General features: G+C 43.3%; 1 protein-coding gene across 1 annotated transcript in view; it reads left to right on the top strand.

Annotated features, from left to right (window-relative positions):
* The window catches only part of DHRS7C (dehydrogenase/reductase 7C), a 396,376-nt gene that overhangs the window by 214,058 nt on the left and 154,852 nt on the right, over positions 1-27,466 (top strand). The window contains exon 5 of the mRNA XM_078654773.1: positions 4,511-4,603. Coding sequence (XP_078510899.1) covers positions 4,511-4,603 — 93 coding nt within the window. The remainder of the gene's footprint in view (positions 1-4,510; positions 4,604-27,466) is intronic.

Below are 27,466 nucleotides of genomic sequence, written 5' to 3'. Positions count from 1 at the left end.
GACTCCAGAATGTCCAGAACTCCGCAGCATGACTAATCTTCAAAATCCCCCATCACTCAACACCTCCGGGACCTCCACTGGCTCCCAGTCAACAAAAGAATAAGCTTCAAACTCCTCATCCACGCATACAAGACCCTTCCCAACGCCGGACCTGCATACCTGAATCAGTGCCTCACGATCCATGTACCCAACAGACACCTCTGCTCCACCCAGCTTTCCCTGGCTACTGTCCCACTAATCCGCAAGACCAGAACCGGAGGAATGCCCTTCTCCTACCTTGTCTCCAAGACATGGAACACTATGCCCATCCACCTCAGGAAATCACCCTCACTGACACAATTCAGGAAGGACCTCAACACTTGGCTCATCAAATGAACTTAACACTTAGTCTAATTTGACCCCCCCCCCACAGCCCCTTGAGACCCTCACAGGTGAGTGGCCATGCTTTACAAACCCTGATTGATTGATTGATCGATTGAAGGAGCACTTCAGTGTGAATCCTGCTGCATGAGCTCTTCAGTTTGGGCCCTGCTGCATGAGCCATATGACATGGGAGGCTGCTGCACCGCATGCTCAAGAGCAATGCTGCTGTGACCCCAGGAAAGGAGACCGTGACCCGGGTAGCCCGCTTGTACCGGTGGACTGGCCCCATGTGCGAGGACTGCAGACCGAGCTGGGGGTGGCAGCGTGTTTCCTGTAACTCCCTTAAGGGGAGTGCTCAGCACCTTTTAAAGACAAGAAATTCTGTGTTTGTGGTAGCAGCAGCACCATGTGTTTCCGGGCAGCTGCCGTGGCTTACCAAACTCAGAGGGGACTGAGCAAGGTCTTTGCGCGTAGCCTAGAGAGTGTCCCTCTCCCCTCATTTAATGACACACACCATGGGGGCAGTGTAGTTATACCTACGTACTTCGGGGAAGGCATCTTTCCTCTTCGTAATATGGGTTTAGACCTCGATGGAGGCCCCGTTCCATGGATTAAGGGAATTTGCTGACAGTAGCTTATCACACATAGGCGCGCAGGAGTTGCTGCGGACAATATTTCATGCCTAAGTATGCTTATTTTTTTAGATTCGGAAGTTAACCACATCTCTAGTACTAGGGGAACAGGTGGCCTATGTCTGTCTTTGACTTCTGGGAATCATATGTGTTACTGCTACATTTCATTCCCTAAACTTTCATAATGCATATAGTTTTGATTCTGGTAGTACTAGAATAATGAGTAAGGTCGCAATACGTGTATAATGTGCCCAGTCATCTCATTTCATATATTTTTGGTGTCCTTTGAGGATTTAGGCATTTGGCATGACACATAGTGATTTATTATACTTATGATGGTCGTTGGTGATTAACAAATTTATGTTTCTAACCCAATTACTACACTTCATAAAGTGTATAATTTTGACTTTTTTTGCGGGACAACAAGTATCACCTTTCAGTACTTGCATCATATGCACAATACTTATGATTCATGTTGTTTTGATCTATGTTTTATGTACAGTATACTATATAATTTTCTATAACTCTGCGTGGAGTCTCTTTTGTGGTTTGATCATTGTGTTATTGGTGTCAGTATGGTTCGCAAACCCTTTTCACATTGCCTCTGACTAAAGTGGTTGGCAGTTGCGGTCGGTGGTGGGAGTGCTGCCGGGCGGTAACGTGGGCTGGGGGAGGGACAGGGTGAGGGGAAGTAAACTAAGGAATACGACCAAATGCAGGTAAGTAAACATATGAAAAATAAAACGAATTTCATTGCGCGCTCTGCATTGCCAAATTCGATGCAGTGCGCGCAACGAAATTCGTTTATTTATTTATGTTTACTTACCTGCATTTGTCCGTATTCCGTAGTTTACTACCCCCCACCCTGCCCCTTCCCTGCCCCACGTCACCGCCCGGCAGCACTCCCACCACCGACCGCTACTGGTGGTTGGTTCTGCCTGGTTTATATGCGTACCCTAGCCAACCAAAAACCCCATTTCTAACAGTAGACATTCATGCATGTAGCATAGAGCCTTAAATTGCAAATGTAGTTCAATAGGCAACCAGTGCAGGGTGCGTAGCATACATACTGTAGAGGGGAGTTTGAGGAGGTGAAGCAGAATATATACAGCAGCATTTTGTGCAATCTAGAGCTGCTTGAAAATTGCTTGCGCTGCCCCCAGGTAGAGGATATTATCATAGTCCAGCCTAGAGATAACTAAGGCCTGGTCTTGTCACTGTAGGAATATACCAACCTGAAATTCTCTCCTACTCCACTTTTAAATACTAGACACACTACCTTGTGGGCTACAAGGTCGTCATATTAGTGATGTACTTAATATTTAAAAGTAGGGTTTCTTTATGTTACAAAAATGTTACTTTGTCTGGCCTCTCTGCTGGTTTAAAAGCTGCAGGAGTCAGGCTAACATGGAGGCCTGAAGCTATGCTTTACTTGTCAGCTTAGTTGATTTTACATATGTGCTGCAGCACTGTTGATATTTTACTTCCCTGCCATGTGTATATTTCCTGCACCATATGGTATTGCATACTGGCAAGTTAAATAAACCCTGTGGGGTTTAGCCACTATTACTATGTCTTATGGGTCAAAGCCCTAACAACGGGACTGGACTATAGTGCCCCTGGGTGCAGAATTTAAAAAAAATCAGATTCGCAGAGAAAGGAGTCGGTCGGAGACCCAAACAGCGTACCAACTACTGACCGTCAGCACACACAATAGCGCCCCCCCCCTCGACTGGTCCGATTGGGGCCATATACTTTACTAATTTTGGGTCTGTCCCCAGGAGATACAGTGCATATCTATGTAAGGTATACAGGGCATGGTTTGCACATATTTCACTAGTCCATCCCTGTTTGAGTAGATAAAGTTGAATTGGTCCTGATGAAATGCCATGAACCCTGTGGACAGTAATAGGCATGGCTAAAAAACTTGAACTATCGGGTGGGAGTCGCTTCCTAAGAAACTTTAACTCTCTATTGTTGAAGCCATGGGACATCAACAAAAAGAAAACTTATAATCGCTCCTTTTCGGGTCGTGCCCCCAAGATATGGAGCGCAATTCCTCCTGAAACTAGATATAATCATTCAAATTCCTCCTTCTAAAAATTATTTAAAATGCTTCTGCTGAACAGATATCTTCAGCGTTATTTACTGATTAGTTCTTTGAGTCCTGATTTCACTAAGTCAGACTATCCTTCCTATCTTCATTTCTGCACCTTGTGTATTCTAAGTTCATTTTTCTCATTGTATATATTTCGTTTCTTGCCTGTTATTTTTTGCTTTTGCTGCTACTACTTACATATCGACCCCTGACTGATACTAATTAGAGCCAAGACAGACTATTATATCTATCAGAAGCTCAACCCCACGTTTTTAACCATGAGAAAAGGACCCGACAATTAAAATAGTTTTTGGACCCCATTAGTCATTTTTATCACACACCCTCTTCGGCGGTTTCCTCCGCTAAAGCCGTGATAATTTTAACCCCGTTCTTGATAATATGCCCCTAAGAGACTTCCTTCACATTAACTGCACACTCCTTGTTCTCTATGCAGAATTTAAAAGCCAGCAATTCCAGTAAAAAAAAGGCCCTTTCTCACAAATGAGTTTAGAACTAATTGCTACATCCCCCTGAATTTTGTGCAGGCAACTTACAGCAGGTCAAATTTGCTATTTTTCACAGATGAAAATGCCTAGTAAACACTGGTACATGCATATTTAGGGTGGCACAGAAATAAGCAAATATTATTTCCAATCTGGATGGCAGAAACATGTGATAGCAAGCATTTATTGCACTTTATAAATACCAATTTCGAGGCAGCAGTTTATCCGGCCTATACATAATTATTACCCCACTAAGACACTAAAAATGAGGTCCTTGCACAGTGGTAAAATTACTGTTTGTCAATTGAACTTTAAGTTTAATAAGACATGTAGCAGCATTTATTGACATCTCGACAGAAAGCCACAGAGCATAACACAATAACATAATACAAAGATGCATAAAAACACAAATAAAAACAACAAGATACAAAACAACAAAACAGTCTAAGGAGAATACAACATAACACCCAAAGTACGACATGACAGCAACACAATTATATAACACAGCACAAAAACACGACAACACTAACTACAGAACAATACATCACCACCTCAAAAAATGCAACAACATGGTTGTCACGCATTACCACCTCCAGCAGTCTGCATTCAGATTACAGTGGTAAAACATGTTTGCATTGACCAAACATTTCTGAATAAAGGATATTTGTATTGCAAGTTACATTCCTTAACATTAGCATGCATCTTCAAGCTGTGTTAATCCTTTCTTTCTATATATACTTTACATAAAAAGTCTCCCTTCATAAAGTTTTTGATGTCCTATGTTTATGCATGAAAAAACATTCACAGAAGTTAAAGTTACGAAATGATATTTAATAGATCATGTGTTCAATCCTTTTCAAAGGGTAGAAACAGTAGCTAAAGGTTTATCTTTTCGCCCTAATTCTGTTTTTCAGCCATTCTTCCCGACATGATTTCAAGAAGAACTGGACAAATTGTTCTGGTAAATACTATTCAAGGAAAAATAGGAGTTCCCTTTCGTGCTGCCTGTAAGTTACTGCAAACATAAGTTACTAGCATGTAATATTTTCAGATATGTGAGTGGTAACCTACTTAATTTATGAAACTACAAAGATAATTCATTGAATGGGAATTTAATTGAAAAGAGCTAAAATGGTTGCCCACTGAATTCAGAGAAGAACATTATGCTATATTCTTGGTACAAACAAATTGGTGTTTGAACATGTACTGAGTTCTAATGGATTACCCTCTTACCAGGACGCTACATTCTATGAAAAACTCCTCGAAAACTACACGGTAGAAAGACTCCATAAACTGATTTATTCGAGAAACGTAATTCTTTTGCCATTTTTAGTTCCGTCGGCTTACCTTACGTGCCTGCAAATTAGATCCGGTATCAGAATGAAAAGCGTACCGATTTAGCAGTCAAACAACTAACAGTTTTATAAGGTGAGTCTAAAAATCAGGCTGAACAGATTAGTAATCTTCTAATTTGAATACAAATTTTACTTTGGCGATTCTTCCCTTTTCTGGTATATGTTATACGGGTTGGTCAGTTGTGTACTAAAGTGAAATTGCCTCACATTTGCATCAGCCTCAAATGTAGCACAGAGATATAACTAAGGCTGTGTGTAGTTGATTATATCAGTATGCATGCCACTTGTAACGTACTCTACAATATTGAACTTAATATGCACTTGATGAAATTACTGAAATAAGACTTGATGCCGACACAAGCAATGAAGAATACATGAAGACTAACTCCCCCATAGTGCCACCATACCAAAGTCAAAAATCAAAGGAGTAAACATACTAGTATTGAAAACCCATTGATTTGTTTTAACTCCATTTGTTTGCTTTTCAGTACCTCCACTTTAGAAATGTGGTCCTATGCCCTCTTTCCGTATACCTTACAATGTATGGTTTCCAATTGAACTGAAACTAAATGTGGACAATCTGTCATGTTTACAACATTTCAAGAAAACTACAATGCAATGCATTAATAGTTCCCAGCCCAGATTCCTCTGTTCTTGTTGAGTTATATTTGTCTTTGACATTGTTAAGCACTCACCTGCTTTTTGGCTAGGTTCGTATTATAGAAATGCCTTATACATACATACATACATACCTACAAATATATTCAGCAGTGATGAGTGACTGAGAAAGTGCCTCTTTCTGAGTGGTCACATCTATTTCCTAATGCTGTTTTTTTTCAACTCTTCACACTGAAGTATTGCACTCCAGTCACCAGGGCATGTGCTTTGACCCCTAAAATCAAGTTGAAATTGGCTAACCCTCAGTTAGCACATTCCAGTAAGGCCACAGTATATGGTGTAAGAGAACACACTAATGACATAGAGGGTGAAATTATCCCTGTGGACTGATGCAGCTACTCTCCCATTCACTAGGGTGATAAAGGAAAACGTGGCTCCAGGCCTACATGTGTTGCCTGACTCCTACAGCTTTTCAAGCTGCAGGCAGACTTGTGTGGAAGGAAATCCTACTGTTAAATATTAACTAAGGCACCACTAAGTAGTCCTTGTAGCCCACAAGATAGGATGCCTGGTAATTCAAAGTGGAACATTTAAGAATTGAATGCTTGCATGGTTCGATTGTGACTAGCGCCCAAAAAACTTTTTCACTGTTAGGGCTGCAGCCGATTCTATGATTTAGAAAAGCTACAGAGATGGTTTAACCACTTTTTAAATATTTATTAAAAAAACAATACAATGGTGAAGGTGAATTTTTGATAAATATACAGGAATGCGATTTTAAAAAGCTATACTTTACCTATCTGAAACCCTTGCCTCCTAATTACCATTGGCCTACAAGCAGCTAGCCTATTCAAGTTTAGCTTCCTCTGCCTGAGCCCCCTGCATGCTAGTTAGCATTGATCTGCCTGCAGGTGGCCTGTCAGTGTTGCTTTAAAAAGGTGTGGACTACCACTGTCAGATCAGAGACAATGGCTTAGATCTGGCAGAATGGCTTGGGGAAGGGCATAGGGGATTGAGGCAGGGAGATGAATGTGATTCAGCTTACCTAAGCAGGACAGTTTAGGAGTGTCTAGGAAGTTCACTAATTTAAAAGAGACTGTAGGAGACCTGTACTTTTACAGTCTTGAAATAAGGAAAGCCTGGAAGTGAGGGGTATTATTGATCCCAAAACTGCCATTTTTTAAAAATAATATTTATTGAGAATTTGCACCAAAGTACATATTAGTTATCAAACATGGCACTGGAATGATGGCATGGGTAAACAGGTGGAAAGGGAACAGAAACAAAGGAAAAGAAACAAGCTTGCAGAGTGACGCAAAGTCTACAGTTCATGTGTGGGAAACAAATGCAGCCTAAAGTGCAAAGAGTCCAACCTCAAGTGAGAGTGTAGTACCTCTGGCCAGTATTACTTACAATGGACATTTGTGTGGAGGAGTCAATATTGGGTTTAGTTGTAACTTACCCTTGGATTCTCTTTAACTGCTGGTGCTAGCAGGAAGAACCTTGGGGTAACCAAGATTATTGCATGGCAGTTAGTGAGATGGATTTTTACATGTAAGCTGTGTTTTAAGGGTTGCCTGAGGTGGATGCAATAAAGAATCTAACCTATAACCTCTGGAGTACTTCCTAACAGTAGCAATGAGTTGCTGCATCTACCTCAATTTTAAAGAACCCAGTGTGGAGTATGACACTATGACCAAGGTGGAAATTCATCTAGTTAGGTCATAATCTCTGAGATGAACCAGCTCGTTCCTGGGCCGTGCATTCCTCCTGATGCAATGTTCTGACTCAGGTTCTCCAACCTCTTCCTCAAAGATTTTGTTTCCACCCTCAGTGGAGTTCGCCAAGTGACATACTCCACATACCTCCACTATCCAATACCACCACATTCTTCTTGCCCTCTATGATCCTCTTGGGTCCCATACATTTGGACTCTCCCTCTAGACACCAACCTGGTTTCTTGACAAAAACCCACTCACCAACATCCCACTTGGCCTGACATGCACAGAATTTGTCATCAAAGCTTTTCTTGTACCTGTCTTGATGAGTTTTCACTTTACTAGTTATGGTGGACCCACACTCCTTCCTTGGGCACAACCACAAATGATTTAACTTAGATTCCACCACTCTCCCTTTCACGGACTAGACAGGAGAAATCCCTATTACACCATTAGGTGCATTCTGATGTGCCCACAGTTTATCTAGCAGTACTACTGTGAGTGTTATCTTGCTGTTTAAGGCAGTCTGTTCACCTGCATCATCTAATTCATCTTCTCTACTAAGCAATTGATGTGAGGTGCATACAGAGCAGTTCAGACATGAAAAATGGTCAAATCATCAAGGAAATCTCTCATCTCCTGTGAGACACATTGAACGCCATTGTCTGTCACAATGGTTTTGGGAATTCCATCATTCACAAAAGAATCTCTTAGGAATTCTAATTCGATATGAGGCAAAACCACATAGATGAGGCCCCTCACAGGAGTGCAAGGGCTCTGGAGATCCAGGGAGGGAGGCGGGCAGGAGTCCCTGCTTGTGCACTTAGTGAGGAGAGGTATGTGGTGAAGGGAGTCCACATATCTACTGGGCGGGAGTCCTGGGGCATCAACTCCTAGAAAGCTGTGAGATGTTCTTGACAATAAGCTACATCATGCAACCAAACATCTAGGTATAGATTAGAATGGCAACCCCAGTAGATTGCAACCCTTAGTTTAGTCATAAGCATTGGACTTCATTGGGCTTGTGCTTGACATAGCCCAAGAGGATAGTCAATTGGGTCTGTGGGAGATGTTGGTCAGTAATCAAAGCAATGGCATGCTAAACGTCCATCTGAAGTGAGCTAACGTAGGACACTCCCAGTCTAAGTGGAGAAATGATGCATTCTCCACGCCACATCTGCCGCACTGGCTGTTCTCAGTAAGACCCATACGATGCTACTGGACAGGAGAGCGGTACATTTTATGGTGGAAGCAGGTAAAGTCTGCAATTGGGAGAAAGAGCTTAAGTCAATACACAGCAATAGTGCCATTGTGCCTCAGTGAGTGTGGATTTTATCTCGGCCTCCCAGGTAAGGTAAGCCCTGGGAATGCATATATGGAAGTTTTCTTTCATGGTCAAGTAGAGACTCATGATCAGTTTACGCAAGTAGGAGTAAGTCAAAATCCTATCTATTGCCTGAAATGTGCTGTAGAGGGCCTGGTTTAATGCTCGGAGTGTAAAGTATGTGAAGACGTCCAGTGGGGTATGGTGTGGGAGTGCATGGAGGTGGTGTACAGGGAGAGATTGGTCCCATGGGTAGAGGTCGCCCATAGTATGTAACTATAATCTGGCTTGCAGATGGCAAGTTCCATCACCCACTGCAGCTGGAAGAAGTGGAAGACCACAATTGAGTACAAAACATTTAGGAAAATAAATACTAAGTGGACCTTGGAGTTTCTTCATCATATACCCGGGGCTAATACAGAACTAAATTGTTTTTATTTGTATTCAACACAATAAATATTTTTTCCTTTTTTTCATTTTGTTGTTAAAAATTGGTTCTTACGTTTCATTTTTCATATTTAAAAATGTAATACAGTGCATTTTATTTCATTCCATTGGTGTTATTCTGTTTTAACCAAGTCCTATCCACACTTTCTTCCACAGTCATACTATTTATGTGATAATGTGATTTTGTACAAAAATACCTAGCATGTATTATATTTTGAATCAAACGACTGTTTGTCCAATCTTTTTATTACGAATCAATAATGATTAATGTTACACATGATTCAAATTGTAACCTAATTTGGAATATATAATAATTTAATATGGATGAGGTTTCACCAATTGGGATGTGGCCTCTGTTTCAATTGAAGAAAACAATCAATATAGCCATGGCTAAAATTAGTCGTGTCCTACACACATTTCGGCTATGAGCCTTGACCAGGAAGCTTGATGTGAATCCTAAAAATATATACAAATGCATCTGGGTTACCAAATACAGGTCTACTTCATTTGATTGTTTTTAACTATACAATTAAAACCATGGGGTGCCTCAAAAGAAAAAAAGTAAAAAATAATAAGAGTTAAACGCATTCTGTATTCCACCCTAGGTGAAAGAAAATGAGAAAATAGCTTCCCATAATACACCCAAGTAATCTGACTCATAATTCCAATTAGGTACCTATGTAGTATATGCCATATATACTACATGCAATTTATAAATCAAAACATGAAGAGAAGAACAAAGAAGAGGATGAATTTGAAACAAGGTGCAAACGGCCACATGCATCATTGTACGATTTTGCAATTCCTAAATTGCGAAAATTAAGGAATCGCAATTTAGGAATTGCAAAATCCTATGCATCAAAAAATCCTAAAAGTTTTTAGGATTTCTTAATTTTCGGAAATTGCGATTCCTTAATTGCGAATCGCAATTAAGGAATGGCATTACATTGATTCCTATGGGCCTAGAGGCCCATAGGAATCGATGCCTTTTTGCGAATTTGTTTTTTGCCAATGACATTTTGTTGATGCATTGCAAGGGTGCTGAGGGGGGACCAAAGGACCCCTCCCTGCACCCTTGAAATGTTTGTTTTAGTGCAAGTTTCACACACACATGTCCAAAGGACATGTGTGTGTGTAACATGACACTTTCCAAAATGCATTTTTGTGCTTTTTTAAAGAATTTCGCAAATTAACACGAGGGTCAACCTCGTGTTAATTTGCACTTCCTATTTCAAAATTCGCATTTTTTTACAAATTCATGCATTGCATTTAAGGAATCGCACAAATGCGATTTCTTAAATGCATACGCATTTTTAGGAATTGCAAAAAAATGCGGATTTTCAAAAATTGGTTCATGCATCCCAAAAACGTATTTAGGAAGCGCAAACGGCCGAATTTACTGATTCGCACCGTTAGCACTTCCTAAATAGGTTGATGCATGTGGCCGAAAGACCTTTATATCCCAAATGATGAATAATAAGATGACAAGGGAACTCTGTTAACTTATAACTAGAGCTTGCAACTATATTTTGAAAGAGGATGACCAAATACGAATGGTCTGCAGACCTAGCGAAAACATCAAATGTTTGTAAGGTACTTTAACAAGTGGTTTAAAAGTCAACCGAAACTTGCAAGTTCTTACTAAAACCGATGGTTTTGTAAGGCTCCAGTCGAGATAAAAAGGGGAATGCAGTAGTATCTACAAGGAAAAATCGAGAGGCGCTATTTAATTCCAATGCTCTACGTCTAAAGAAGGACTTTATATAGGCGACTCAGGGCCTAAGATGCTATGTCCAATGTTAGATCTAAAAAGATGGTGACTCCTTTGTTAATTTGCGCATGAAGCTATAGGCCTATATTATGCTTTAAAAGCAAAGCTGCGCATTTTCAAAAGCAGTGCGTTAAATTTCGGCGCTTGATATATTATACATGGACGCTGGTTCTTTACAATTTTACATTTAATAAGCCTTTTTTAGTATGCGAATGACGCTATATGCCTATACTTTGCTAAAAAGCAAAGCTGAGCATTTTCAAAAACAGCGCGTTAGATTTCGACACTGATATATTATACATGGACGCTGGTTATGTATTAACCAATATAGAAATTTCTGTCCATCCTTTTGTACGGACATAGGCTTACTTAAAATGTTTAAATTGTCAACTAGCCGATGTTGGGTTCTCCTTTTTCAGCCCCAAAAAATACGATATAATGAAGGGCGGCTTGTTGGTCCCGAATGCTACGTCTAATTTGGAGTCCCTTTAGCGACAGCCTGGAAACACGCCGGTATCGCGTGTAGCGTCCGGCGAAACAGACCCATTTTGTAATGACGGTCAGGACCGTTTGATTTACATCTGAAACTTTTAAAAGCAAGCGCTGATTGAATACATAGAGAGGTGGAGCAGCGGAGGAACGCTCACAGCACCCCTAACGCTATGCATTTAGATGGCGGCCAATTTAACATGGTGTTAATCCTCCATGTATCTAAACCTGATATTGTTTACACAAAGAAAACCAAAACACCTAACAAAACTGATGATAGATAACATGTTTATTTTTTAATGCCTATTTTCAATATGTAAAGTTAGTCAATGGGCCTCCACTGAGGATCTGTATATGTGATAGTATGTGTTACACGATCAATACCTCGATCCTTAGAATTGAGAGAAAACGATATACCTACAGGATAATTATACTTGCAAAATATCCTGAAGCTAAAAATTAAAAATTACTTATGTATACAAGGACATACTTGTAGATGTAATGTGGACTTTGTCTCTGTCCAGCTATGGGAGCATTATGCAATAAAAAGACTATTGCCCACATGCATCAAAGTCAATTGCATTCGCAAACGGTGCGAATCGCAATTTTCGGCCATTTGCGAATGCAATTGACTAATTTGGAATGCATCATGCATTTCGCAATTTTAGGAATCGCAACCATGTTGCGATTTCTAAAATTGCGATTGCATTTAAGAAATCGCAATTTCAGATTTCTTAAATGCAATGCATGATCATTTTTTAATTGGGAATTCGCAATTTGGAAGTGGTAAATTAGCATGAAGTTGAACTTCATGCTAATTTACCAAAAACATTAAAATATGCACAAATTGCATTTTTGAAAGTTTTAATTTACACACACACATGCCCTTGTGGCATGTGTGTGTGTACATTGCATTTCAAGTTACATTTCAGGGGTGCAGGGAGGGGTTATTTGGACCCCCCCTGCACCCTTGAAATTGCATTCACATTTTGCGATTCGCATTTTGAAATTCGCAAAATGTGAATGCCTTCCCATTCATTCCTATGGGCCTTTCGGCCCAAAGGAATCAATGGGAAGGGTTTTCCTTAATTGCGATTCACAAATTGTGAATCGCAATTAAGGAAAAATACCGAATCGCAAAAATAAATGCGAATTGTTCATGCATTGCAGTTTGCGATTTCTAAATTGCGATTCCTTAATTTTCGCAATTTAGGAATCGCAACCGGGTGCATGATGCATGTGGCCGTATGAGTGTTGCCTATACCTTGAAGGCAGCATGTCATGAGAGTCTAGTAAGCAGAATGATCCTATTTACACCAATAAAATAATACAACTTTAAAGGAAAACACAGGTTTTTGGTGCAGCTCAAGTAGTTTTCACAGGGTGATAATATCATCTTATCGGGACAAGCTATAACAAAAAATTAGTTGTTGTTGTATTTTATAGCTTGATCCCATGGGATTTCATTATTCATCCCGTTTTTGTAGGTATCCAGAATAAGTATCCAATAGACCTCTCTGCGTTTGTGAATTTCTGTGCTTAGGCTTCCTGTATTAATGCCTATTTTCTCCAAGATTAGCCATTTTATGTCTTGAGAGAAGTATGTTCTGCCTCCATAAAGTGTTTCACTAGTGGGGCATTGATTTTCTTCGTTTGGATGGCTGACGTGTTCTGTAAGTCTGGCAGTCATAGAACGTGAGGTTTCCCACACATATCACTGATTACAGGGACATAAAATTAGATAATCAATGTTAGTTGTCTTACAGTGCCATTCAAGGAGTAGTTTTGAGTTTCTTTTGCAAATTGACATGCAACGCATGATATGCATTTATAATTTACAATCGGATGTTGGTTGCCCATTACAGATGTTCGGATGGAACTTTTGACAGCCTTCGTCATCCGAGAGTGTACTAAAAGATCTTTTAGGTTCTTGTTCTTTCTATATGCAAATAGAGACTTGGGTATTGAATTTTCTTTGTCTCTAGTTGCATTTAAGATGTGCCAGCTAGAAGTGATGATCTGACGATTTTTTTCATTTATTGAGAATGACGAGTAGCAAATACCAAGTTGGAATTATTTTTGGCATTGCGTTTAGTGGGGAGGTGTTGTCGGTCATAGTAACGAGCACCAACACCATAGCCCTCCTCAAGAAAAACAACAATACCCGTGCCAAGAAAGCCAGATGGTTTACCACCGAACTTCGAGAGTCCAGGCGCACATGCCGCCGCCTCGAAAAGGCCTGGAGAAACACCAAATCCACAGAAGCCCACAACAACTTCAGAGCCGCCACCAATGCCCACCATCAACTCATCAGAGAAACGAGGAAAAAAGCGATTGAAGACAGAATCTCCACCCACGCACACAACAGCAAGGAACTCTTCAGCATCATCAAGGAGTTCGCCCAACCCACCAGCGAGTCTACCGACATCCCTCCCTCACAAGACCTCTGCGACAAACTCAGCATCTTTTTCCACCACAAAATCAAGAGCATCTACGACAACTTCGACGAAGACAACCAACACACTGAACCCTCACCAACCACCCCCGACATCCGGAAACCAGCGATTGATGACTGGACAGCCCTCACCACCGAAAACACACTGAAGACAATGAAGTCAATCCACTCAGGGGCCCCCACGGACCCCTGCCCCCACCACATCTTCAACAGGGCCGCCAACACCATCGCACCCATGCTCCGCCAAACAATCAACCGCTCCCTGGCGACCGCCTCATTCCCCGACGACTGGAAACACGCCGAGGTCAACCCCCTCCTAAAGAAACCCTCAGCGGACCCCACCGACCTCAAAAACTACAGACCCATCTCCCTGCTCCCGTTCCCAGCGAAAGTCATCGAGAAAGCCATCAACAGCCAACTCGCCACATTCATTGAAGAACACAACATCCTCGACTCCTCCCAATCCGGCTTCAGAAAAAACCACAGTACGGAAACTGCCCTCCTCGCCGCAACAGACGACATCCGCACCTTACTGGACAAAGGAGAAACAGTAGCCCTCATCCTCCTCGACCTATCAGCGGCGTTCGACACAGTCTCCCACCGCACCCTAATACGCAGACTCTACGATGCAGGAATCCAGGACAAGGCCCTTGACTGGATCTGCTCCTTCCTCTCCAGCAGGACGCAGCGGGTCAGACTCCCCCCTTTCCTCTCGGACCCCACACCTATCACCTGCGGAGTCCCCCAGGGCTCCTCCCTCAGCCCGACGCTCTTCAACGTCTACATGGCTCCACTTGCCCCCATCATCAGAACCTACGGACTCAACATCGTGTCATATGCAGACGACACCCAGCTCATCCTCTCCCTATCCAACGAGCCCAACACCGCCAGACGCAACTTTCGAGAAGGCATGGAAGCCGTCGCCAAATGGATGAAAAACAGCTGCCTACAACTAAACACCAACAAAACAGAAGTACTCATCATGGGCCCAAACCCCGACGCCTGGAGTGACACCTGGTGGCCCACCGCCCTCGGAAACCCGCCAACCCCCACAGACCACGCACGCAACCTGGGAATCATCCTGGACTCCGAGCTCAAAATGGACCGCCAGATCAACTCTGTCTCATCTTCCTGCTTCCACACCCTCCGCCTCCTTCATAAGACCTTCAAATGGATCCCCCTCGAACACCGAAAGACAGTCACTCACGCCCTGGTCACCAGCAGACTCGACTACGGCAACGCACTCTACGCCGGAATAAACAAAAACCTCATCCGCAAGCTACAGAACATCCATAACGCCGCCGCAAGACTGGTCCTCAACCTGCCAAAACACTGCCACATCTCCCAGCACCTGCGCACACTCCACTGGCTCCCCATCGAGGCGAGAATCACCTTCAAGATGCTCACCCACGCACACAAGGCCCTCCACGGCACCGGACCAGCATACCTGAACAGCCGACTCAAATTCCACGCACCCCAAAGGACCCTACGATCAGCCCAGCTTTCCTACGCTGTGGTCCCCCGCACCAGAAAGACCAGATCGGGAGGCCGCTCCTTCTCCTTCCTCGCGGCCAAAGCATGGAACGCCCTTCCGCTCCACCTCAGACAGACAACATCGCTCCCCATCTTCGCAAGAAACCTCAAAACCTGGCTCTTCGACAGACCCCCTCCTTGATGGAATGGAACCTGCACCCCCCAACTCCCCCCCACCCCTAGCGCCTTGAGACCCTTACGGGTGAGTAGTCGCGCTTTAACAAACTCCTGATTGATTGATTGATCTTATACGAGTCTCGTACTTGACGCCTTGGATATCCAGAGTAATACATTTTTCCTTCTAGCGACGTTCAGGGCAGTAACCTAGTAACCTGTAACGAGGTAGATTTAACCATGGCCAAAATGAAAAGCGGTTCACCTTTGGATCCCGCACCCATTAGATTTCTCAAAACCGTAGCCCCAGTCATCATACCCACGATCACGGAGCTCATAAACAGCTCGCTCGCCCAGGGCTCTGTTCCCTCTAGCTGGAAGACTGCAGTAGTTAAAGCACTCCTAAAAAAACCCCAGCTGGACCCAGCCGATATGGCAAACTACCGGCCAATTTCACTCCTTCCTTGCATCAGCAAGGTAGCCGAGAAACTGATCAATGGACAACTGTCACAATTTCTCGAGGTAAATAACATCCTACGGCAATCCCAAACCGGGTTTCGCCCTGGCCATGGCACAGATACCGCCCTTCTTGCCGCCATCGAGGAGGCAAGGCGCATTCTTGATTCAGGAGGGTCAGTGGCAGTGATCCTCCTGGATCTTAGTGCCGCCTTCGACACAGTTAACCACCATGTCCTTCTCCATCGGTTGGCGGTAGCAGGGCTCACAGGGGCGGCGATCAGGTGGATAGAGTCCTTTCTCACCGGACGCTCGTTCCAGGTATGGGATGGCAATCACCATTCGACCACCCTCCCACTCATGAGCGGGGTCCCACAGGGGTCGTCTCTAAGCCCCACGCTTTTTAATGCTTATATGGCCCCTCTTGAGGATGTGGTGACCCCCTTCGGGATTAAAATAGTAAGTTATGCAGACGATACACAGCTAGTCGTCTCTCTATCCCAACTGGACGACCACCCGGACAATTTGACAAACTGCCTCACGGAAATACACAGTTGGATGTGCCTATAATCACTTAAATTAAACGGGTCAAAGACCGAAGTCATGCTCATGGGAAAGCAATGGGCGACTATCCCCCCATCGGTCTGGCCAGACGTGTTCGGGGAAATTCCTACCCCGAAACAAGAAATTAAGACCTTAGGAGTCTGGCTGGAACCCGAGCTTACGATGAAAACGCAAGCCTCCAAAACAGCAGGTATCTGTTTCGGGCTTATGCGGACTACCCGGAGGATTCTTCCCCTACTCCCGCCCGCATCTAGAAAACTCCTAGTCCAAGGTTTAATATTGGCACGGTTGGACTACAGTAACATGGTATACCTGGGAGCTCCAGAGGCCACCTTGGCTAAACTTCAAGGCACACAGAATGCGGCAGCCCGACTACTTATGAACCTTCCCTCCAGAGTATCAGCCAAACCTGCTATTAAGGCCCTGCACTGGCTGCCAGTGCGCCAAAGGGTGGAATTCAAAGCCATGTGCACTGCACACAAATTGATGAATGGAGTTGGTCCTACGATCCTTAATGACCTGGTGACTCCTTATAAGGCCCCCAGATCTCTTCGGTCTGAGAATGAGCGTCTGGCCAACATCCCCAAATACAGGAAGACACGGACGGGAGGCCGACGCTTCTCAGTGAAGGCATCTGCCGGATGGAACTCCCTCCCCCGTACCCTTAGACTGGAACCCAGTTATCTGATCTTCAGAAAAAAACTGAAAACGCTCTTGTTCCCAAAATAAAGTCCCTTCCTTCTTTTCTCCTCTCCTCTGGATAATACACTCAATATAGCGCGGGGATGCCTTCGGGTCACCAGGCGCTTTACTAAGCGCTAAATAAATAAATAAATAGCCTGTGCACCGAAGTCTTCAAGATTGGTGCAGTTCCTGCGAAGAAACAGGCACTGTCAAACTGATTGCTTGTTTTTTGGGACTTCAGATGGTAGCTATTAAAATGCAATAATGTATTGCGGGCAGGGGGTTTGTATATAGATCCACTTCTAGATGTTGTGCATTATGCTTTATTGTTATATCCAACAAATCTACAATGTTCTTGCCAAAATTGGCCTTAAAAAACAAATCATCATCACATAAATTTAACCCGTCAATACATTCAGTTAGTTGTTCTGTCTCGACCGTCCAGATAAAAAGAACATCATCTATGAATGTGGACCAGCTACTGATAGATTCACTGAAGGGAGCAATCTCAGTGTAGATAAATCTGAATTCAAACTGGGCCATATACATATTAGCGACCATGGGGGCACAAGATGCCCCCATACTCACGCCCTTGCTTTGCTTATACAATGACGCATTAAATTCGAAAGTATTCTCCTGTAAAACTATTTGTAAACATTCCAAGATAAATATCCTAGGGCAATCTAGATGCCACACTTCCATGAACCATCAAAAAGCTTCTATTGCACCTCTTTGGGGGATATTTCTATAGAGGGCTTCAATATCCATGGTTACCATGGTGTGTGTTGACATTAAACAGTAGGGTTTCTACTTTGGTAATGTCACAGGTGTCACGGATATAGGATTGTGTTTTATGGATGTGAGGTCTCAATATAGCGTCCACATGTTTGGATAGTGGTTTCATTACAGACCCAATGGTGGTAACTATGGGTCTGTACGGTGGATAAAAACTATCTTTGTGGAACTTTGGAATTCCATATATTGCAGCCATTTTGGGTTTTTCTATATTGAGAAATACCCATTCTTTCTCACAGATTTGATTTTCAGTCATAGCCTGTGTGGTTATCTCACAAATTCGCTTTTGGACTTGCTTGGTGGGATCACTCTTGATCGGTGTATAATATTCCCTTTTATTGAGCATATCTTGCATTTTTAGAATATATTCCCAGTGTCCAGCAAAACAGCCCGCCTCCTTTGTCACAGCTTTTTACTGTGAGTTCTCTGTTATGAGTCAACTCCTGAAGTTCAGTGTATCCTTCCCAAGATGTATGTATTTCATGGCTGCTTTCATTTTGTCGAACACAACATGCTCAAAAACTGTTATCTCAGGGCACACTTGCTCTAAAGTGGGGAGAAAGGTGGTAGGCGGAGCAAGTGCTGATATGTTGTGAGTACTTAATGTTCCATCTTTCTGATTTTAAAAAAACTAGAAGTGGAAGATCATTCAGGGAGATTTGGGGTGTTCAGGCAGTTTAGTCGAGTGGTATACGTAATCTGTTTCACGCCCAGGTCATGCAGCCAGCATCTTCAATTGTCGTGTGTGGACGATAGACAGACACATTTAGTGCAGTGCATAAAGGGCACGGAGACGTGATATCTGACTCTATCATCAAGTGTGACTGGAATGAAGGTTGGTATATCCAGGAGTGCAAAGATTGTGCTTATTCAGAATAGTAATATAGTTCCATGTTTAGAGTGGTAAAGTCAGTGTTTCCTAGGTGGCCCTCGGTTGCCAGCTGGCCCAAGCTAGAGTAACCAGATGTGTGCAGAGTCTACAAAAATAATGTGTAGGGAGGGGAATAGGAATATTAATGAAGTGATTTAGAAATTTGAAGGGTATAAGCATTTTGTCTATAGCAATCCTCCCTGCCATGGATGATGACTGCCGGGTCCAGAGTGGCACATGGACACAAAGCCAAGTCAGTAAGTTACCATAATTAGTTCACCAGATTTGCACACAGTAGAATATCCCTGAAAAACCATATGCCCCATTAGCAAACCATCCTGTTTGCCCTTTGCAATCAGTGGTAAAGCACTCAAGCACCTCCATAAGGCAAAACAGCACAGTTTGAGAACAGTTTATGGTGTTTCCGGCGAGGCCGCCTAAGTGAATGTTCTCTCGGATCACAGGGGGTATGTTAAGGAGGGGTCACACAGATAGATCGTAATGTTGTACGCATTCATGGAAGCTAGAATTCTCCTGCCCTGGAAGGTAAGTCTCGGCTGTACATGATGCTGTTTCAACTGAGCTGCCAGGGGCTCTATCGCAATGTCGAAAAGGATAGGTCATGGGACATCCTTGTCTAGTGCCTCTGGTCACAAGGAGGGAGGCTGCAATTTCTCCATTAACGTGCAGTCTAGCGCATGGCTCATACACCACAGCAGGTAGAAGGTAGAAGTGCTCCCCAGCACCAGAAGTGAGGCACAAAGTGCTGACAATCCATGGTGCAGCCCAACTACATGCCTCAACAGCAGCAGAGGCCAGGCAGTAGAAAGGCAGTAAGCACTGGTGAGTCACCTCCATTCACCCAAAGGACAAAGCCTGGGTGGGCTCAGGACCAAGGCCGCTCAGAATAGCAATTCTGCCACACAAAGTTATTTACGTAGTCCACGGGGGCGACAATGTCCCCTGAGGCCCCAGCATCTGCTAGGGCTGCCGCATTTCCACCCAAGCATCAGGAACAGCAGGGACAGGAAATGGCCCAGAAAAGACGTGCAGCTCTCTGGGATGCAGTGGTGCAGGAGATCCACTCAGCCTCCATGGGATTAGTTTCTGGGTCACAGCGGCCCAGCCACATGCACCACCTAGCCGGTCGGGAGCACATACTGGGAGCACCTGGGCCCCGGCAGGTGGCCCCAGTTGAGGCTGCGGTGCAGGAGCGCCCATCTGTTGCTACACTGAGGTTGAGCAGGCCGCAACATGGGAGAGGATGGGACGCTGTCCCTCCTGCCTAAGAACTGGTCAGCAGAGGGATCCCATCAGCTCCAGCTGATTCGGAGCACACCTTCGCAGGACTTCCATGAGCAGGAGGAACACCATGGTTCCAACCGAGCAAGGATTAGAGCAGATTATTCCCTAGGCCTGCAGAGCCACATTGGGCAGCAGCCATCTTTCTGTGCAGCTCTATAGCACCTCCCAGCCTCCTGCCTTTCGTTTCAGTAGAGGATGGAGCTGACCCTAGAACTAGTTTAGAATTATTGAGTGGGACGATACTGTTCATTACCTTTAACATACCTCCAGCTGTGCAACCAGCTCCCTTTAGAGGCAAAAAAGTTAGCAATGTTGGATTTTGCTGAAAGTGGTGCACTGTGTGATAGCCTGCAGTGAAGCAATGAGAATGTATAGCAAAAGTTGGAATGCTTGTCGTTAGAAACATTTACTTATTGGTTATGGAGTGTCCAGAATTGGCCTCATCCACTGCTTAGTAAGTTGAGCAAAGAAGCACTTCGTCCCCAGGTAATCCGAACACTTTCTGGACCTAGCAAAAAAGCTGCCTGTATTCTGTGTGGAGAACTGAGAGGCTGGACCTGCTCCCACTTGTGCCCAGGACTAAGATGTGTACTCCAAGGACCAGGTGGCTTATCTCCTGTGTGGCTACAGGGACATAATTAGATGCCTTTTTGATGGATTGACCAGTGCGCTAGTTACAACTAGAACTGGACTGCATCTTGATGGTGGCCTCTGCTGGCACTGGAAACATAAGTGCTGCCACTGAGGTCTGAAGATCCTTAGCAGTGGATAGGAGAAACTAACCCGGAGGGCCTTAAAGTTTTTAATTAGACACAGTTTGCTCTTCCAAGGACTTGCAGCATATTTAGAGTTGTCTGCTAGCCCTGCATAACTCTCTACATTGGCTGGAACCTAAATCACAGTGGTGTAGGAATAATTTGACAAAGATGGCATCAAAAAACCTGGCTGGTCATCAAATTTCCAAAAGTTTTTTTTTTTTTCAAAAACAAACTTCCAAAGCTGGATTTTGTTTTTTAAAACAGAAAACGAATGGACCCCAGTCCCTTGGAGCTTTTCCTTGTCTTCAGGTGTGTAATACAGGCACCCGCAGCCCCTCAGAATGTGATGTATTCCTATAGGTTCTGAATCGATCCCCCTATTCCTGACCCTATTCTGGTTAAACAAACCAACAAGTTAACTAGAAGTCAGCCCATGAGGCAGAAAACCCCCATGATGCAGATACCGTTATCTGACGCAGTCACACTACGGCACAGGAACGTGTTATCTGATTAGGTCATAACGCTTGCGATCTAATTAGACAAGCGATATTCCTCCAGCCCCTGATAAGGCATACGGAGTTCTCATAACAAATCAAACCTATGACAACCTGGGCAAAACCCTGCGGCCATTGTTTTGATTTCACCGAGAACTTCAGCAAAAGAATGTGCTAACGAGCAAGTCGTATGACATCCTTATTGACGTATCTATGTCCATCCTTACGTCAATCTCGGCACCTTAAAGGTATAAATATTACCGATATTGCCCTATGCAAACACACGCGGTGGTGACGAGACGGAGCAGCCATACTTGCCGAAGCGAAGAGCAGAGCAGACCCCGCTGGCGCAGCCCCGCCTTCCTGACGCGCTGAGAACGAGAAGCTGCCTATTTCTCCTGCCGAGAAATCCAGCACCGGCGCTTCCGGGTAGCCCTCGCAGGCAGCCTGGAATATCGAGACCAGAGAGAGAGATACCATCCCTCATTCATCCTAACTTCCAGGTACAGAACTGAATAACCCCTCACAGAGAATTCTTTAGTTATTCACTTGGCAAAAACAAACTTAACTTAAACTGTAACTTTCTATTCCCGCCCACGTATTAGGCTTAGGTCAGGTACACGGGGTAGGCGTATTTAGAAACACCAGTTGAGTACGTTTAGTCAAATGTATATGTGTATGTAATATATTTTATTCATTTTAAACCTTCATATGGCTTAGAAACCATATCAATGTTTTTACAGTATTATTTTATACTTCTGCTTCTAATGTATGCACTTTACTTAACTATAAGTATTGCAATAATATCGATCCATTTCTCTTGTACGAGAAAAGAGACTGATCAATAAATAACACCTTTTATTGAACACGCCCGTCTCTTCCTTTTTTCTACATTCTGATGAGACTAAGAATGCACGTACTGACTGAGTAAAATAAATTGCCTTTTGTTCACACGACTCTCGAGATACACTCTTGATTAGGGGAGAGCAAAGTTGTCATGTTCTATGGTTGTCAGAAACTAAATCCCTTCTTGTCTAATCAGGGAAGTTAATTCCTTCCTGAACATTCGAGAAAGTTTCTAGTGAACTCTGAGCTAGCTGGCAAACCCAAAACTTTAAGTCTAATATCGACAGTAGTAGACCTAGTTAACGTCTGGTCTAGGCCTTTACTATTGAAGGTATTATTCCAATGCGCAGAGCCTATTGGGATAATAGGAACTACACTACATGGCGCCCAACGCGTTTGGAAAGGGCGATAAAACTAACGTAAGACATTTAAAGTAACTCAGTCGTGCTTTCTCACTCAGACCCCTTTCTCCCATAATACTCCAAAGACGTCTGGAGTGGGTAAAAGGTTATATCCGCCAGACCTCGCAGGAGGGAACTCCTATGTATGGTTCTTGGTATAGTCAACGTTGAAGGATACACTGTTCCAAAATATTGTGCATCTAATCTTTGTTTCCATAAGAAACCTGATCTGCAAACAAAAGAAATAACCATCCTGTCGGTAAAATGGTAGACAGTGATGAAGAAAGAGAGGCAGTTAGATTAGCAACTGAACTCGCAGCAGCTGATGCCACCATGCAAGACGCAGACCCGGATATAATACTCATCCCGGTCATTAAAAGGAAATCTATAACTTTAAAACTTATAGAAAATGGACTGACACCTAGAGGTGGTACAGTCATATTCGTAATTGAGGCACACGAATATCGGCAGACAGAGGTATACTATTCATGGATAAATTTTCCAGCAGCAAATCCTGTAACAAAGTACTTCCACTATTACAAAATAGAGGAACCTCCTGAAACGTACACTCCTTTCGAGGAGGTGGAAGTACCACTCAAATTTCAAGAGCATTTGCTCTTATTTGATGGCGCCCTAAAACATAATAATCACATCACCAGGCTCGGTCCTTTAGGTAGACCAGGAGCAACGTGGCCGGTCCTAGCCGGATACACACCACATCCAGACATCGACGGGATGTCTGCAGCTAACCTGTTAACACAGCTAAAACAATTATTAAAAATACATAGACAATTAGTCCAGTATGTGATGCGGACTTCAACAATTCAGCCAGCGATTAAACTCCCACAGCTGACCCCTCACCAGGGGAACACAAATAAAATTACACCACAGAACATCCAGTCCTGCCTAGGTAAAGTACCGGCTAAACGGGAACAAATACCATTCTGGCTAGCGCAGAAAATCACCCAAATAGAGGCGGTGTTTCCGGACACCACCCCGCTAGAAAAGCACAGGATTCTGACTATCTGTCTTCCAATGGGAATCGCACCACACATTGAGGACTGTGACACTTGGGGTACAGTCTTTGCTTCCATCTACACAAAAACGCACGGTGTTCCATCCATTTCGGTAATACCAGATGTGCTAAAACAAATTCAAGATGAATACGGTCCAGAACCCGCTTTAACTCTTGGTATGAAATTACTAAAAGACTTCAAGCAGGTCTCGGCTATATTATTAGCCAACATAAAGGGTGAAGCAGCAAACGTGGCGATCCGCCAGAGGTTAAAGGAGACAGATATAGCAGACCAACCAGCTGAAATTGCCAGAATCATAGAAAAATCCTATGAGGAACTAGGTAGAGATAGTTTAGGTGGAATACCAGTAAAACCACAACTGATTGACAGTCCTGAAAAAATATTTTTTAATAATAATTCGACATCTCAGAAAAAGAGCTGGGATGGAAACAAACAATCCAATCCCAAAGAAAAGAAATTCCAGTCCAGAGGAAGGTCTCCTAGGCGAAGAGAGAAATCTCCGAACCAAAGACACAGGTCACCCCAGAGTGACCACTCTGGGAAAAGATATAACCTTAGAAACAGGGATAATATAAAAAAGCCTGATAGATATCAAGACATTGATACACGTCCCTCTCAATCTTTTCAGACTTCCTCGCAGAAATCAGAAAGAAGAGGACGATCAGAACAAAGAGAAGAGCACGCCAAGTCCAAAGACAAGGAACCTGCTCAGCTAAAAAAGAAATTACAATTTCCAAAGAAGAAGGTAGCCAGCATTAAAATAGTTAACAATGCCGAGAATTCTGAGGACACAACTGAAAAACGGGGAATGGGCTCAGACAATGCTAGACAGCGCAGCAGAAGTGAGCATAGCTCGCAAAGTCCTTATGAATCATCTGGAGACAGTGGACACGAATGAATATCTTCAAGTGGAAACTGCAGACACCAGAGTTAGCAAACCTCACAAAATATATGAAATAACATTGCGTATAGAGGGGGATAAGACTAGAAAAATAAGGGGACTATTTTGGGATAATCTCTCCAAGGGCTATGATATCCTTCTAGCTGAAAAAGACTGGCCACCAGAGTTTGTCAGGGATTGCCCTCATGGCGAAGAAGTAATTATGCCTGCCTTCTCAAATCATATCCCAATTCATAAAAAATACACACTTGCTAGAAAGTGGGCAGTGGCTCTAGCTCCTGCTTTATATAAAAATCACGTGGGATGGGATGAGGACTCTCCTCCTCACAAAATCCAGTTAAAATCACAACCTACTGCACAAAGGCAGTACCCAATTAAGCAAGAAGCTAAAAAACAGGTAAAAGAAATACTAGATCAGCTAGAATACCAGGGGTTGATTGAAACTTGCACCTCACAAATGAACAACCCTTTGTTTCCGGTCTCCAAACCAGACAATTTATATCGTCTAGTTTTGGATTACCGACACCTTAACACATGTTGCAAAACTTTTGCAGTGCAAAATTCGCATAGTGCTGCACTAATGAATAGCATAGTGCGCAAAAAATACAAAACAACCTTAGACATCTCTAATGGATTCTTTTGTCAAAACATAGCACCAGAGAGCAGATATTTGTCTGCGTTCTCAATAAATGGCACTCAAAAACAATTCTGTCGGTTAGCCCAGGGGTACAAGAACAGCCCGGGAGTATTCTCAGCGAGAGTAACAGAATTACTACAAATATATGATGATGAAGCATTATCTTATGTCGACGACATTTACTTAACAGATGATGACTTGGAGACTCACTTGAAGAGAGTGAACACCATAATACTTGGGTTCGCAGCAGAGGGTTACAAATTCAACTTTAAAAAATCCAGAATTGCCCATCTGACAGTCCTGTTCTTATGATATGAATTATCAAGTGAAGGCAAAAGCCTGGCTGACAATTTCCTAGAGAAATGTGCCGTAATCCAAGCACCTAGAACACTAAAAAACCTACAGTCGATTCTAGGCTTCCTAAATTTCGGAAGAACATACATTGCAAATTACGCAGAAAGGGTCAAACCCCTTTATGATCTGATAAAACCAGATTTTAAAAAATCCAAATACACACAGAAATTTTGAGATCCTTACAAACAGACATGCTAATTAAAACAAAATTAGAAACACGTGATAACACACGCAATCTTGTGATTCGAGTCATCCCAGGGAGATGCGGATTCACATACCTGACCTCTAATGAGGGAGAAAAGGTACCAATTGCATTCAAATCACACTTGTACACTAAGGCTGAAATGAAATTTAGCCCTACGGAAAAAATTCTAACTGCAACACAGACAGCTATAGCAAAAGAACGAGCCCTGGCACAAGGTAAACGAATAATAATCGTGACACCGATACCAGCCCTAGAGGCGGTAACAAAGGCAAGCATTCCAAATGCTAAAGCGCTCCATCCGAGATGGATACAATGGGCTAATTCTCTTGCTGCAACGGACGTGACATACGAATTTGATCCTAACCTAAAAACACAAGAATTTCTCCAATATGAATTTGAATGTCCTCCGCCGACCGAAATTCTGCCTCTAGATCATTACGGCTGTATAATATATACAGACGGATCAGCACAACCCGCAGTCGGGGGTAAACAAGCTTATAGTGCTGCGTGCGCGATTGTTAAAGGTCGCTGGCACGAAGGGAAATTTAAACCAACCCTCACTAAAACGCAATCTCTAGGAGATTGCACAGATCAGCGAGCTGAACTACTGGCATTCAAGATGGCGCTTGAAAATACCGATCGAGAATTCCCCACGCTCATAGTGTACGATTCGTATTATTGCGTTCAGTCTTATAATGAATACTTGCAGATCTGGCTTCAAAATGGTTTTAAGGATGCAAAAGGAGGCACAATCAAGCATAAAATGCTCTGGGAACAAGTAGTTCTTTTACAAAAAGAACTACCAAAGACTCACGTGATACACACACTGAGTCATCAACGTGATGGCGTTCACGTTGCAGGGAATTCATTGGCTGATGAGGCCGCGAAGGCAGCTGTGCAAACGGCTTCCGTAGCTGCCATCACCCGGTCAAAAACAAAAATAGACAGCGAAATATTACAAGCTGTCAGCGCTTCAGAAAAGGATTCGATAGAAACACTCCCGAAAGGCTTTCCAGTAAAATACTCATACATAACTGATGCAAACAATGTTCCTTTTGCTCGAATCCCTGGAGTGGGGGATAGGGCAATTCCAAACATGGAACATAGGTTAGGACTAATATTAGCGGCACACGAAGGGCTTGCTTCTATACATGCTGGCGTCTCAGCCACAGTATCGTTATTAAAACAGAGATACTGGTGGCCACAAATGAGAAGACAAACAAGGAACTATGTTCTAGAATGTGAAATATGTCAAAGAATGAAAGTATCAACGGTGAGATGTCCAGCGCAGACGCCCCTTCTAATCTCGGATAAACCATTAGCCTGTGTTTACCTAGACCACTGTGGTCCCTTACAAAGGGATGGTAACTATAAATATATCTTGGTTGCAGTGGACTCATGTACGAGATTCATATGGATGTGGCCCCAGCGAACGGCTGACGCCAGAACTGTTATAAAAGATTTGCGAGTCTTTATCGGCACATACGCAATTGGCATGCTGCATTCAGACCACGGTCCTGCTTTTAGCTCTCGAGCTTATAAGGAGGCCATGGTCAGCATGGGCGTGACATTGCGGTACTCTTGTCCATTTCACCCTGAGGGGAACGGAATTGTTGAAAGAAAAAACCGTGACATAAAGCAATCTATAACGGCAAAGGTATTAGGTTCGGGAGCTGGGTGGGTCAAACATCTAATAAGTGTCCAACGTAGTCTAAATAACTTGCCAAGAAATTCTCTG

This window comes from Lissotriton helveticus, chromosome 7, assembly GCF_964261635.1.
Source record: "Lissotriton helveticus chromosome 7, aLisHel1.1, whole genome shotgun sequence".
NCBI lineage: Eukaryota > Metazoa > Chordata > Amphibia > Caudata > Salamandridae > Lissotriton > Lissotriton helveticus.
This window is presented reverse-complemented; position numbering and strand designations above follow the sequence as displayed.